This window comes from Carassius gibelio, chromosome B10 (assembly GCF_023724105.1).
Source record: "Carassius gibelio isolate Cgi1373 ecotype wild population from Czech Republic chromosome B10, carGib1.2-hapl.c, whole genome shotgun sequence".
NCBI lineage: Eukaryota > Metazoa > Chordata > Actinopteri > Cypriniformes > Cyprinidae > Carassius > Carassius gibelio.
The window spans coordinates 5,726,816-5,741,230 of NC_068405.1; the positions used below are offsets into that span (position 1 = coordinate 5,726,816).

The window sequence follows — 14,415 nt, forward strand, 5'->3', positions numbered from 1 at the left end:
TGGCCAAGGGTGAGTGCAGCTTGCAGCAGTGTTCTTGGGTAGCTGATAATTCTCCATCTTGAAGACGTGGTTTTGCCCATTGCAGCTGCATCTTGAACAGCATGGCCTTGATGCTAGTAAGCTCTGCCTGTTCAAAAACTTCAGTGCTAGTCATGAAATCATTCCAGTGAGTATTGGGGTTTTTGTAAATTGATGATGTAGAGCTGTTCTCCAGCTCAGATATACATCCAAGTCAACATATGTAAAGTGCTGCTTTTGATTACATTTTATATATCTGCATATATCTCATATATCCTTGTTTTGGTTTCTCCTTTTAAATGACAAATATAGACTATTGATACCTGCTGATACAGACAGTAAATGTTCTCGTGCAGGCGCAGAACACGTGCTGGTTGTTCAAGTGCAGATTTTCGGTTCAGGCGCAGCCGATGCGAGGCAAAAACACGGCTGGCTTTTGTTGTCACTAGTTCTTGGAAGTCGACTTTGTGTTTCATGGGCTTAACTTGTTCTTTTTTTGAGAGTAATGTCAGACTTGCATGTTACTTCTGACTGTGTGCTTGTACTCTCTGAAGAGAAACTCTTAGCATCTAGCTCTCCTAAAGGTCAGTTTTTGATTTTAAGTGGCCATTACAGATCTCCGTTTGAGTCCAGTTAACTTGAACTTGCAGAACATTTGCTGTCCTGAGTCATATAAATCCTTGGGATGCTGTTCTGCTTTGATATTCATATGCCTTAGATGTTTTATGTCCTCTTTGACAGCCTTGTTTCTTCTCTCAAAACCCAAGTATTGTAAAAAGTAGTCGTGTAGTACCATGCTCCAGTCAAAATGGGGATATTCTACTTACTTGCTCAGATGACATGTTGTTTGGATGAAGGCTTTGTAGGACTTTCTTCTCGCTGTCACTGGGTCTTTCTGTAGAATGAAGGATCTGCTCTAAAATGTTCACAGGAAACCATGGACTTACTCTGCAAGTAACTTGCAATTTAATGTCCCAACCAGATATGGCGATAGAGAGGATGAAGTTCCATTGTACAGCCCTAAGGTGAAGGTGTTTTTCGCTTTTAGCAATACAATTTTTATTGAAAAGCAATAAGATGAGGGTTTTTATAGCTACACAAAAAATATTCATTCTCATTAATTTAGGTTTAGGTAGATTGCAGCCTAAAATTGATGAAAGTGAAGTGGTTCTGTATGTAAGTAGTGCTTGAGCATGCAGTTTCAATTAATTTTAACGATCTCACTAGTACGAAAATAATTGTAGGTAAAACATCCATGAGCAGATCATACAAAAACATATGCATGACATTCATATGAATTTGCAAACAGTTTTCATAGTCCTTGTTTCGTCACATCCAGTTGCAGTTGATAGCATAAAACATTTTCACCTGCATTATTGTCAATGGGCAAATTAAACAAATTTTGTTGAACTTGACAATAAACATTAGTATTTCGAACAGTCTGTTTTTTAGCCTTACCTTACCATATGTGTAAACATTATGTTAGCAAGGTGATTTTTAGCATTGGACCGTAACATTATTATTGTTTAATTTGCCTTTACCTCCTAGTTAATGATGTATTTAAATTATACAATCTCAACCATTTTTATTGCTCTTTAATGCGATCTTTTTTGTATTCTATTCATGCATTTCTTTAATAAAACGGTAGTCTTACTTGGAAGTATTGTGCATACGCAAACAGTAGTCTTGTACATGCCAGTTTAAAGGTAGGGTAGGTGATTTCAGAGAGGCTTCATGCATAATCACTCTCCAAAGACACACCCCCTCCAAAACACGTGAGCGCACAACGGCAGACAGAGGCAAGCGACACGATGAAAGATGGCGTTGGTGGAGGTTTAAATGCAGTGCTGTCAGATTACATCATATCTCATTCACCAGTTGGAGTTTCCCATCATAATGTCCTTTTTTTTGTCACGTTCGAAACAGGCCTTCAATTTTATGAAGAAAAGATTCAGTATACTGGTAATTACTATTGTTTTTGAAACATAATCACTGTGAGTGTCACAACTGTAACAATGGTCAAAACTCTTAACAAATAAAAACTCTTATTTCGTCACAGAAAATGCAAACTGGAGAAAACAATTCTTTTAAAAGTTAAACTGCATGTGAAACTAACAAAAGATTGTATTTCCCACATAGTAGATAAGCTTTTTGTTTCATTAAAGTTTAGGATGTTGATGTAAATGTAAATTCAAGCCAGGTGGGATGTGTGGGTTTTTCAGAAACGGCTGTTTGTATTATCAAAATTATTATTCTTTTTTTTTTCACTCCTATTCTCAGTTTAGCAACTTCAGGAAAGAGTTCTCAGGTGCTCTGAAAGCTGTTAACAATTTAACAACGTGCGTCAAGGGACACACTGTGAATAAGCGATACTAGTAGGAAGGAAGGGATATAAACTACTGTGTATCAGCATTACTGAATGTCTAGACCTGCTAAGATGTAAAGCAATGACCAAGTGTTGGACCTACAGCAGCGTCAGTTTACTTGAGGTAATAGTCTCATGAATCATTGTCTAGGCTGACAGGGTCCAAATGAAAAGATGTTTAGTAATGCACAGATGCAGCAGCTAAAGGAGTGATGAGGACTTCATTATTTCCAAGAACAGCAGATGGAGGAAGACGGTACTGCTATATGACGAGGGCTAGGCATCGGTGATATACTAGTAGATATGATTAACTGGTAGAAATTGGTCAACCGGTAGATTTTGGACTATGGTCTCTATCACAGTTACACGCTCGTGTGACATTGCTGTGCTACATGGCCATGGAAACATTATTTGTCTGCATTTTTAAATAAGTGATTTTATGCCATTGAAATACAATCAGCAGTGAAAAAGAGCGAATTTTCACTATATTTGATTATTTTAACAAATTTATGGGCTCTAAATGGTTAAATACAATTACCAAACCAAACTCTGCTACTACACTTTGCTTCGTGGATTTCCCTAACCTAAACTACGATCTTACATTCGCCGCTTAGCATCTACTACGTCATGGCTCTCAGCCAGCCCTCTGTTCTTTGATAGGCCGGAGAAAAACAGGGAGATAGGTCACTATCTCAGACTGATTACAGAAGATAATTGAAATTGAGTGGAAGTACGAAGTCTGACGTAGTCAGGCTAGAATTTCCTTGCAATTCCTGGGTGAAAATGTTTTTATTGTAAAGCATACACCATGTTAGTCAATGTACCTTTTAGAATTGCTATGAAAACCAAACTAGTCAAGATCCCAAAATGTACCAATATATTAACTAAGACCCATATCAAAACAGAAGTCTCATCAGGTGCCACTTCTTGGTGTTTTCAATGATATTTTGATATATTAATTAATTTTTTAAAGTGGCTTAACTGTCCAAATACTTTTTGGGCCATTATTCACACTGCATGAATTGACTTAAAACTGCTTTTTTGTCGAGGTCTGTCACACACGGCAATTAAGGAAAGATGTGGCAGACTGAACAGCTGCCTCTAACTTTTTTTTCTTAGTCTCATGTACTGGAGTTTTGCAATAAACTAAATAATGATGCAATTCATGTCATGAATTCACTCTCTGAATGTGTGTGATGTGTATTTGCTTTAGAAAGCATAGATAGATAGATGCTCAAATACACAGTCATCATGGAAAACAAATGCTGGTTCCAGTACATTCGCGGAAGAAAAAGTTAGGAACAATTATGAGCAGTTCTTCCGAATCATAGCCACAACAACTTGCCCCACCAACTAGCTCCTGTAATTTCAAATGAGAGGGAAGTTTAACTCAAGTTTGATAGGACTGTTAATTTCTGTACCACAAGTTTCACCAAATGAAACTGTCAAAATAAAAAAATGATTTCAAACAAGTTCCCCCCCAAAATTCCCTAGTGGTAAGTCAAAAAATCATCCCCAAAGCTAGACCCATTTATTGTGTCATCCAGGTTAGTTTTGATTGGGCCACAAAGCCACAGTATTTACACTTTTCTGAGGAATCATCCGGATATGTCTTACTGAGTAGTTTCTGCTTCTAAAACTGGGGTGGGATAAAATATTTTAACATCAAAAAATGTACACACTTCTGCTTAATTGCCGCCCTAGGAGACAGCAAATTTATACAATGAATCTCATTTTCAGATCCTCTGGGGAATTTGTTGTGAGCTCCTATTTGTTGTAGTTATAGGATTCTGCTTAGGTATTTCAGAAATCATTTTAGGATATTTAACTGAACTCAGCAGAATTTTGTAGACATGAAACCCAGATTTAGCATTTTCAAGTCTCCTGTGTATGTATTTATGTATTCAGTAAGTTAGCTTGTTCCTTTCCCACAACATAAAGGACACAACTTCTGTACATGGTGCCATTCAAGATGGAATATTTATTTAGTCTCTTTATCAAACTACAGCTGCATTTATTTAATGATTTAAATTTAAAATAAGTGTTTTCTATGTGAATATATTGTAAAATGTAATTTATTCCTGTTTATTAAGCTGTATTTTCAGCATCATTACTCCAATCTTCAGGGTCACATGATCCTTCAGAAATGTAATATGCTGATTTGTTGCTCAAGAAACATTTCAGGTTATTATCAGTGCTGATAAAAAATTGATGAATATATATAGTCTAAAATCTTTTGTAACATTATAAATATCTTTACGTTTATTTTCTCAACAATTCAGTGTGTCCTTGCTGAATAAAAGTTTAAAAAAAAATTGTATTTGAACGGAAATGTTTGAATTTTGAAACGGAAAATCTGACACAAAATACGTCACTTTACAAAAGTAACTACTTCTTGTTTTTCCACATTCATTCTCTTGTTTTTACTGTCTCTACATTTTATAGAATTGTAGTAAATTTGTAATTGTTGTTGAATGCGCTATTAATTTGACCTACTTCTACTTGCTCTCATAGATTGCCAACTGTGGAACTTTTACTGCATCAATGCAAAATGGCTTCAGATAATACACACCGAAGTTACTCCATCATCCCATGCTTCATATTTGTGGAGGTAAGTTTATTTTTTAGCCAAAACACAATTACCTTGCTGCATTTATTTCATTTCCGTTCACCAGTTATCGTGCTGTGCCTTACTCACTGATACGGCTTTAAGACATCTTTTCTTTCTGAAAATGGCCAAGAATTTAATTATATTTTTGGTCAAATCCTGTTTAATCACTGGGAACTGTGTGTAGGCACTTCAAAGCTCTCGTCTCCCTCGGCAAGTTGAGTTCTGCATATCTCTCAGACAGGACTGTTGGGTTTGTGAGATGAACCGCTGTGCCATTTGCCTGAACCCGAGAACATTGGAAGCCAGACATCTAGGGCTGTGAGCTGCTGATACTGCAGAGGAGTATTCAGGACATGCAGCTTTCTACTTCAGCAGAAATATGTGCTAGCATGGGATCATAAACCATGTGATGGAGTTGTAGTTCCGTGGTCAAAGATCTAGTTTCTAGCCCTGCAAGTGTTGCACAGTGAACTATTACCACTAGATCTTTGATTATGATGCTTGACCCTCAGATTACTCCACGAGTTCTGAGCACAACTAACTCTGTAATACCTGGAGAGAGTTTCTCATCTGGCTCTGGAAATACTGAATGCTTGTCAGAAAGATGCCTCTTTCTCCACTGAGCGTGAACAGTGCCATTTAGTGTAACGGTTCATGTATTTGGAGCAAAGTTTTTCAGAACGGGTCTTAAAGTTCGGTGCGCATGTGTACCCAACAAATACAGCATTGTTTTAACCAACGCACGAGTTTCCAGTTCAAAATGTCGTTACTTTTGGTAGGAAGCAAATTCTCATCATTCAAATTATGTCAATTTTTTCTGGAAATTCAGACAATAAAAGCCGTTTCGGTGTTCTTTAATGTTCAAACAGCAGCATGGAGTGCGATCGTCCCTCAAAAACAAATAGAAATATTATAATTTAGAAGTTAATTTAAAAACATTAACATTAAGTTGAGCGTTGATTATTATATTTAAAAATAAATATTAATAACATTTTAGTTTGGGCTTTGTTGTTTATGGTAACCTCCCTATAGTTTAGAGCATACTCTTTGGTAGATTTGTATCCCTATAAAAAATTATGTTCTAGCTAAATTTATTTCAATAACAGATTTGAAATCTTTGAAATCAAGAAACAATTTGTTCAGTAAACAACAGTTTAATAATAATAAATAAATAAATAAATATGTTTAGTTTTTTCCTCTGCTGAATCGAAACCATACTGAACTGTGATGTCAAAACTCTGCCAAAGTAGCCACTCCGCCCAAGTAACGTTAGCTGTGCTCCTACGCCTAGTGAGAATATAGTTCCCAGTATTTATACGATAAAAATGGTCTCTGTCTCATATAGCCTTGTTATTTGTACATGCTGTGACTATACAGATCACACTATGTAAATAGGAAAATGTTTGCATTATTTTGTTACTTATTGGGATTACTATACTACCATTATCCATTTACATTAGGGCTGCACGTTGTGTCATAGAGAGAGAGTGGTATACAGAGCACGCGAGAGAGATATAGAGAGAGCGCGAGAGAGAGAGGCCGCATGCTCACCGTCTTCAAACAACACGAGCGCTGTCTTGCTTTCTCTCCCTCGCGCATATTAATCAATTGACAGAATGATGTCGATGTTTAAATCATTTAAAATGAGAATGGAAGTGTGCCAACCCCATTTTTGTTTGTAAGAAAATTTTTTTGATTAGATTTCATATCGCAATATAGATCACAGAAAAATTTAATATCGCAATGTAATTTTTTCCCAATATCGTGCAGCCCTAATTTACATCCAGTCTTTGTGCTAAGATAGGCTAGCGGTGGGTGGGTCAAATAACACTTACAGAACGCACAGAAATGAAAAAGGTATGTATGGACTTATCTAACTCTGGGGGATACTGTGAATAAGCTAAAGTCCCAAAAAGTTGGAGTGTTCCTTTAAGGACAATATCTACTTCTCCCTCTGTCATCCTTCAGCAGAGTGTGTCAATCCATTCAGCATACACACACCGGGTCCGAGTCATCATGTGGTTGACATATCCCACAAGGACACTGATAACACCATGCAGCCAAAACAAGCACTGGGGACGGACACTATCTCGGCTGAGCCCTGCCCACAGAGCTCCTCACAGACAGACTGTCATATATCAAAATGGCTACAAGATTTAGCACCCAAAGACTACTTTCTGGAAAACAGCCAGGGAAGCCAGGACAACATATCACAGCCACCGGAAACACCTGAGACACAGCCCATCTCACCAGACACATTATCCCTCTCTCCAGCATCTCCACTTGTGCTTTTCACAGAAAATGGAGGAATTGGTGAAAGCTGGGACTAAACTCTCTCACTCATTTGCTGCAAGCCCTCAGATATCAACAAAAAAACGGCGGGCCCCCCAACCACCAAAGCCTGTGGGGCCTGCTCCCGTGAGAGCTCTCCGACATCTGCCACAAAGCCAGGGCCAAAACCCTCTATCTGCTGAAGGTGAACCAAAAACAACTGATAGCAGCTCTCAGTGATATGTGTCGGGTCCCCGCTATAATAGCAGCAACATTCACAAATGCTTACAGTACAAGCGGGAACCCAGTGTGCCCTGTAGCTTTCTCTATTTCAGTTTTATCACTTGATAGAAAGTCTAAGGCCTTCTCAAGCCGAAGGGCAAACTCATCTAATCTGCGGCCTATTATGCATCAAACTAAGATCGATGTAAAGACACCAATAACTCCATCAAGTTAGCATTTTTAAACATTCGCTCACTTAAAAAAAATCATTTCTAATCAATGACCTTATAACCACAAACAATCTGGATTTTATGTTTCTAAACGAAACATGGCTCGAAGACAGTTGCAGTGCAACAAACAGTCCTCAATGAAGCAGCCCCTCTCATGAGTGTTTGCTGGACTGTTAGGGGAGGTGGAGGTGTAGCTGCTCTATTTAAAGACGTCTATCAATGCAAGCTAGTGTCATTTGGTCAGTACTTGTCTTTTGAATATCTAGGGATTGTGCTGAAAGGTACTCCACGCATTCTGTTTATTATTATTTACAGGCCTCCAAAATACTCTCCAGCCTTTGTTGAAGAGGTCACAGAAGAGGTTATCAATGATTTACTCAGAGTTTGACTGTTTTGCTATTGCAGGGGATTTTAATATTCACATAGATAATGCAGAAAACAAAACAACAAAAGAAATGATAACGTTTCTAAACACTTTTTACCTGATTCAGTATGTGCTTTGACCCAAACACAAAGGTGGACACACTCTGGATCTAATCATCAGTAGGGGTCTAAACATTTCATCCATTGTTATTAAGGACGTAGCATTATCTGATCACTTCTGTATTTTCTTTGATATATTGATCTCTGCTACAACTGTATCTAGATCAGTCTCTGTCAGGAGGAGATGCATTAACGAGAACACAAGTGTACTATTTATGGAGACTATATCTTTAACACCAAGCATTTCTGCAGACTCTGTTGATATTCTCCTTGATTCCTTCAACTCAAAAGTTAAGAATGTTATTGATGATATTGCTCCAATAATAGTCAGTAAGAAAACAGACAGAAAATCAGTTTGGAGAAGATCAACAGCAGTTCAGACTATGAAAAGACAACGCAGAAAAGCTGAGCGGATGTGGAGGAAGACAAAACTTGAACTAAACCGTAACTTAAATAACACTCGTACTCTTTTTGCCACTGTTGAGAGACTGACAAACCCCCCAAGTCAGATTCCCAGTGAAATGCTCTCAGACAGCAAATGCAATGAGTTTGCTTCCTTATTTTCTGAAAATATCATCAATATCAAGAAGGTGATTAGCACATCCTCAAGTAATGCAGAAGTCAGACAGATTCTGCCACAATATAAAAAAGATATGTCTACTTTGGAAGCAATTGATACCAAATTTTTTGAAGAAATAGTGCATTACCTAAAATCGTCAACCTGCTATCTTGACACATTTCCCACATCTTTTTTCAAAAGTGTGCTTAACTGCTTAGAAGCAGATCTTTTAGAAGTGGTGAACACCTCACTTCTTTCTGGGACATTTCCAAACTCCTTAAAAACTGCAGTTGTTAAGCCCCTCCTGAAAAAGAGCAATCTTGATTACACCATTTTGAGCAATTTTAGACCAATATCTAATATTCCTTTCATAGGCAAAATTATCGAAAAGGTCGTTTTTAATCAGCTGAACAAATACTTAAACTTAAATGGATACCTGGACAATTTTCAATCTGGTTTTCAACCGCATCACAGCACAGAGACAGCACTCATTAATATAATAAATGATATTCGCTTAAATTGTGACTCTGGCAAAATATCGGTACTGGAATAGCTAGATCTCAGTGCTGTGTTTGACACTGTCGATCATAACATACTACTAGAGAGACTGGAAAACTGGGTCTGGCTTTCTGGGATGGTACTCAAATGGTTCAGGTCATACTTAGAAGGGAGAGGCTATTATGTGAGTCTAGGAGAGCATAAGTCTAAGTGGAAGTCCATGACATGCGGAGTCCCACAAGGGTCAATTCTTGCACCGCTCTTGTTTAGTCTGTATATGCTTCCACTAAGTCAAATAACGAGAAAGAACCAAATTGTCAATCACAGCTATGCTGATGATACCCAGATTTACCTAGCTTTATCTCTCAAATGACTACTGCCCCATTGACTCCCTCTGCCAATGCATTGATGCAATTAATAGTTAGATGTGCCAGAACTTTCTTCAGTTAAAGGGTTAGTTGACCCAATAATCAAAATTATATCATTAATAACTCACCCTCATGTCGTTCCAAACGAAAGGTAATAAAAGGACCAGAAAGGTAATAAAACCATCACCAAAGTAGTCCATGTGACATCAGAGGGTCAGTTAGAATTTTTTGAAGCATCGAAAATAAATTTTGGTCCAAAAATAGCAAAAACTATGACTTTATACAGGTCATGCAACATTCTAAAATAGAAGTGTACTTTCTACAGCCTTAATTGTGCCTGTTTTTGTAGTTGCCTACTGAGTGTTCACTTGAATGACATTTAACTTCCTCATTTAGTGCCGGTGCTTCTTTCCTTTCGTGGCCGCATACAATAGAGGGATTACACGTTGGCAGCAAAGTGCCAGACCACTTGCCAAATGGTGTAAGAGAGAAGTAAAATATATATCTATGCTAGTTGTTTCTCAGTTCGACTTCAGTTGGGACTTTTCATGCAAACAGAGATAAAACACACTTAAAAACAGGTTCCCTTTACAAGGCGAATCCTTTATTCCTCAGTGCTTCCCTCTAAATGGATGTGTGTGAGTGTGTGTTTCTTTTGCTTTGCCTCTGGATCTGCTTGGAGCTTTCAAGACACATCAGAGACGGAAACTAGGCCACACAGAAACGATCATGCAGCCTAATGCTCGCTTAGTGAAGACGATGAGAAATACAGTCGTGTGTGCAGTTTCTTTAGAGAGAGCATTCCTGTGAAAAGGCACCCGATCCGAGAAGCGTGTCCAATATGGTGACATATGCCAGATACCTTTCTCTCCCAGCTACTGACTGTGCAGGAACTGGATGCTGGCCATCTTCTGATCACGTTGTTCCTGTTTATGTGGTCAGTCATTGGGCCTGTTTTTCACTGATCGACAAACAACGAGGCAAAAAAAAGCAATGAGTAATTGGCTTCTGTTATAAGATCTTGTGCCTAGTTTTAAAGTACAAATATTTTGGTATTAGATTTTTTGTGTTAGTGAATTGGTGGCAATCTACATGTCTCCCTTCACCATTAATGACAGACGTATACCTGGAATACACCACAACCATCTGTTGACCTATTTTCACTGTTAGCTCTGATGAAAGGAATATTCACGCATTGCAGACTATAATTATACCATAAGCATGATTAGATCAGAGGCAATTTCCGGAATTTATCAAAAAAATAAATAAATAAAAATGATCGCTGATTACCCATGATGTATTACAACTCTGATTCGACTGCCATGTTTAAGCAGTGTTTGTCGAAACAAAATACATTAATTGAGCATTTTGACTGGTCTGGTAAGAAGGGAGGGGATAAGTCATATTTATATATATAAGTCTTGAGGCATGGTGAAGATAAACAGCTACTGTAAATGTACAAAAAAGTTTGTAACTTCAGTTAAATTCCATGATCCAGTTCAAACTGTTTCAGTGAATTGATTTGAAACTTTTTTCATTGGTCAAAGATTGTTCCTATTGGCCATTGGGTGTCCGTCATATATTAAAATGTTTTAAACTAATTATTAATATGCCTTGTGTGTGTGTGTGTGTATATATATATATATATATATATATATATATATATATATATATATATATATATATATTGTCACGGGAGGAGCACAAGACAGACACAGTGGGCGTGGCGTCAGGCCTCGGAGAGGCTTTTATTAACAGAAATCATAAAATAACAGGGAATAAAAGTGGCCAAAGGGGGAAAGTGTCCAAAATAACAGGGAATCTGGTGTCCTTGTCGTGCTGCGGGGTTTGTGTAGGTCGGGCAGTGTTCATCGAGGAAGTTCATCGCCCCTCCTTGGTCCGGGGCACGAGGGGCGGCGGCTTCTCCTAGCGGCCGCGTCTCTCTCGTTGGCCGCGGCGCTGGTAGGGGATGGACGGCCCGGCATCCTGGCCCGTCGGCCATGTATACGGGTGCGGTTCCCATCCGGATCGCGGGTCCGGCAGCTCACGTCTTGGTGGCGCGGGAGTCCCTCAACGCACCCTTCCTGGACCCACGAGGACACCAGTGTGCATGCACGGGGAAGAGACCGGTCTCCTGAGGAGAGGCGCGTTGGGCTTTTAAACAGTGGCGGTGATGAGGCTCCACTTCCTTCAGGTGTGCCCCATCACACGCCGCCAGCCCTGACTCGTCCAGCGCCCCTCCTCTCACACACCCACTCCAGTCGGGAGCCTGGTGAAGGGCGGCGATTTAGGACGGGGTGCCGGTGATAATCAGGGAGGAGGCAGCTGACTCGTCACTATATATATATATATATATATATATATATATATATATATATATATATATATATATATATATATATATATAGACACACACACACACACACACACACACACACACACACTCTTTCGCCTAAAGGATTATTAGGAACACCTGTTCAATTTCTCAGTAATGCAATTGTCTAATCAACCAATCACACGTCAGTTTTTTCAATGCATTTAGGAGTGTGGTCCTGATCAAGACAATCTCCTGATCTCCAAACCGAATGTCAGAATGGGAAAGAAAGGTGATTTAAGCAATTTTGAGCGTGGCGTGGTTGTTGGTGCCAGATGGCCGGTCTGAGTATTACACAATCTGCTCAGTTACTGGGATTTTCATGCACAACCATTTCTAGGGTTTACAAAGAATGGTGTGAAAAGGGAAAAACATCCAGTATCCTGTGGGCGAAAATGTCTTGTTGATGCTAGAGGTCAGAGGAGAATGTTGAAGACTGGAAAAATGTTGCCTGGTCTGATGAGTCTCAATTTCTGTTGAGACATTCAGATGGTAGAGTCAGAACTTGGCATAAACAGAATGAGAACATGGATCCATCATGCCTTGTTACCACTGTGCAGGCTGGTGGTGGTGATGTAATGGTGTGGGGGATGTTTTCTTGGCACACTTTAGGCCCCTTAGTACCAATTGGGCATCGTTTAAATGCCACGGCCTACCTGAGCATTGTTTCTGACCATGTCCATGCCTTTATGACCACCATGTACCCATCCTATGATGGCTACTTCCAGCAGGATAATGCACCATGTCACAAAGCTTGAATAAATTCAAATTGGTTTCTTGAACCTAACAATGAGTTCACTGTACTAAAATGGCCCCCACAGTCACCAGATCTCAACCCAATAGAGCATCTTTGGGATGTGGTGGAACGGGAGCTTCGTGCCCTGGATGTGCATCCCACAAATCTCCATCAACTGCAAGATGCTGTCCTATCAATATGGGCCAACATTTCTAAAGAATGCTTTCAGCATCTTGTTGAATCAATGCCACATAGAATTAAGTCAGTTCTGAAGGCGAAAGGGGGTCAAACACAGTATTAGTATGGTGTTTCTAATAATCCTTTAGGTGAGTGTATATATGAATCGGTTCAATACACAATACTGATCTCATGATATAATTGAGATTCGAATATTCGTCGAATTGAGAAAAAAAAAAAACATTTGAATTTTAGGTCTGCGTCAGTCGTCAGAGAGCCTTAACCGTAGTCTCAGCCTGAGACGTCACGTCCTCAGGCCTTTGGCTGAACGTCCACAAAAAAAGTGGAAACTCTTCAGGTGTTTTGAAGTCTTCATCAGTTTGGTTGAATTATACACAATTTCCGGGAGACGTGTGTGTCGCGTTCTTTAATGTTCTGCCTGGAAGCAAAGCTGCTGTGCCGCCAAACCCCCTCACAAAAGAAGAAAGCCGTCATGTTTACAACCGTGATGATGATCGCTTATCAGGAACGATGGATTTTCAAAAGTATTTAAAATATTTAAAGTTTGTGGCACAGAATCCTTATAATACGTCAGCGGGATTTACACACCAGTCTGTTATTGTGGCAACATTTCCACGCCCCGAAACAAACTGTGATTGGTTGTTTGACATGTTGGTCAAACATGGGCAGGCCAATGTAAGAGGCCATGGATTCTAGACCTTCAGCCATCAGTCTGACTAGCTATGAGTGGCGCATGAATTTCGACATTGATACATCCCACTGCATCTCATGGTTTTTAAATGAAGAAAGTACCTACTTTTGTGATTGGCTTTTGGTCCTTTGTATTAAACTATACATACTGTACATGCAATGTCACCAGACATTTGGTGTTATTGGGACCAACAAATTGTAATTCCGCATTATTATATCTTTAAATTCAGCATTATATATAGTATTTTAAATAGTTTACAACATGGAAATAGTTAATTACATGCAATGTTGTGACCGGACAACAAGTAGTCAGTAAGAAATACAGGTGTAAATGGGGTCCAATCTTATCATTGGATCGCATCACTGAAACCAAACAGAGTTAGCCAGAAACACGTGACCCCATAGCACAGTGTCATTTAAACGTTTATCCGCCCTTATACTCAACTAACAGGTGATCAGTCTTGGATGCTTAATGGAAAAATGCATCAAGAGGAAACAATATCAGAGAAATTGACCTTTAACAAGGCAAACTGCAGTTTCATTGTCAAAACTATTTTTGGCTTGCAAATGTTCTCTCCTCACCCACCATTGGCTGGTGTGGGAAAAAGTTAATTTTGGACCCTGCCTTAGCAACAGAGCACACTGAACCACCTTATGGAGATCTGCTCCCGGCAAGACAACTATTCCCCAATAACATCAGACACAATTAATTATTCATCCTAAAAGTCCAGCCACAAAGTGCTGTGCTCTTGCTTTTCAGCCATCCATTGGGACTTTGAGCTGTGCTTTTGT

At 39.1% G+C, this 14,415-nt stretch overlaps 1 protein-coding gene across 2 annotated transcripts in view; it reads left to right on the plus strand.

Annotated features, from left to right (window-relative positions):
• LOC127966800 (phospholipid phosphatase-related protein type 1) overlaps positions 1 to 14,415 on the plus strand; it is a 53,125-nt gene that overhangs the window by 15,029 nt on the left and 23,681 nt on the right. For both annotated transcript variants that reach the window (XM_052568076.1, XM_052568075.1), the window contains exon 2: positions 4,898 to 4,994. In XM_052568076.1, the coding sequence (XP_052424036.1) occupies positions 4,935 to 4,994 (60 nt within the window). In that variant the 5' untranslated portion in view covers positions 4,898 to 4,934. The remainder of the gene's footprint in view (positions 1 to 4,897; positions 4,995 to 14,415) is intronic.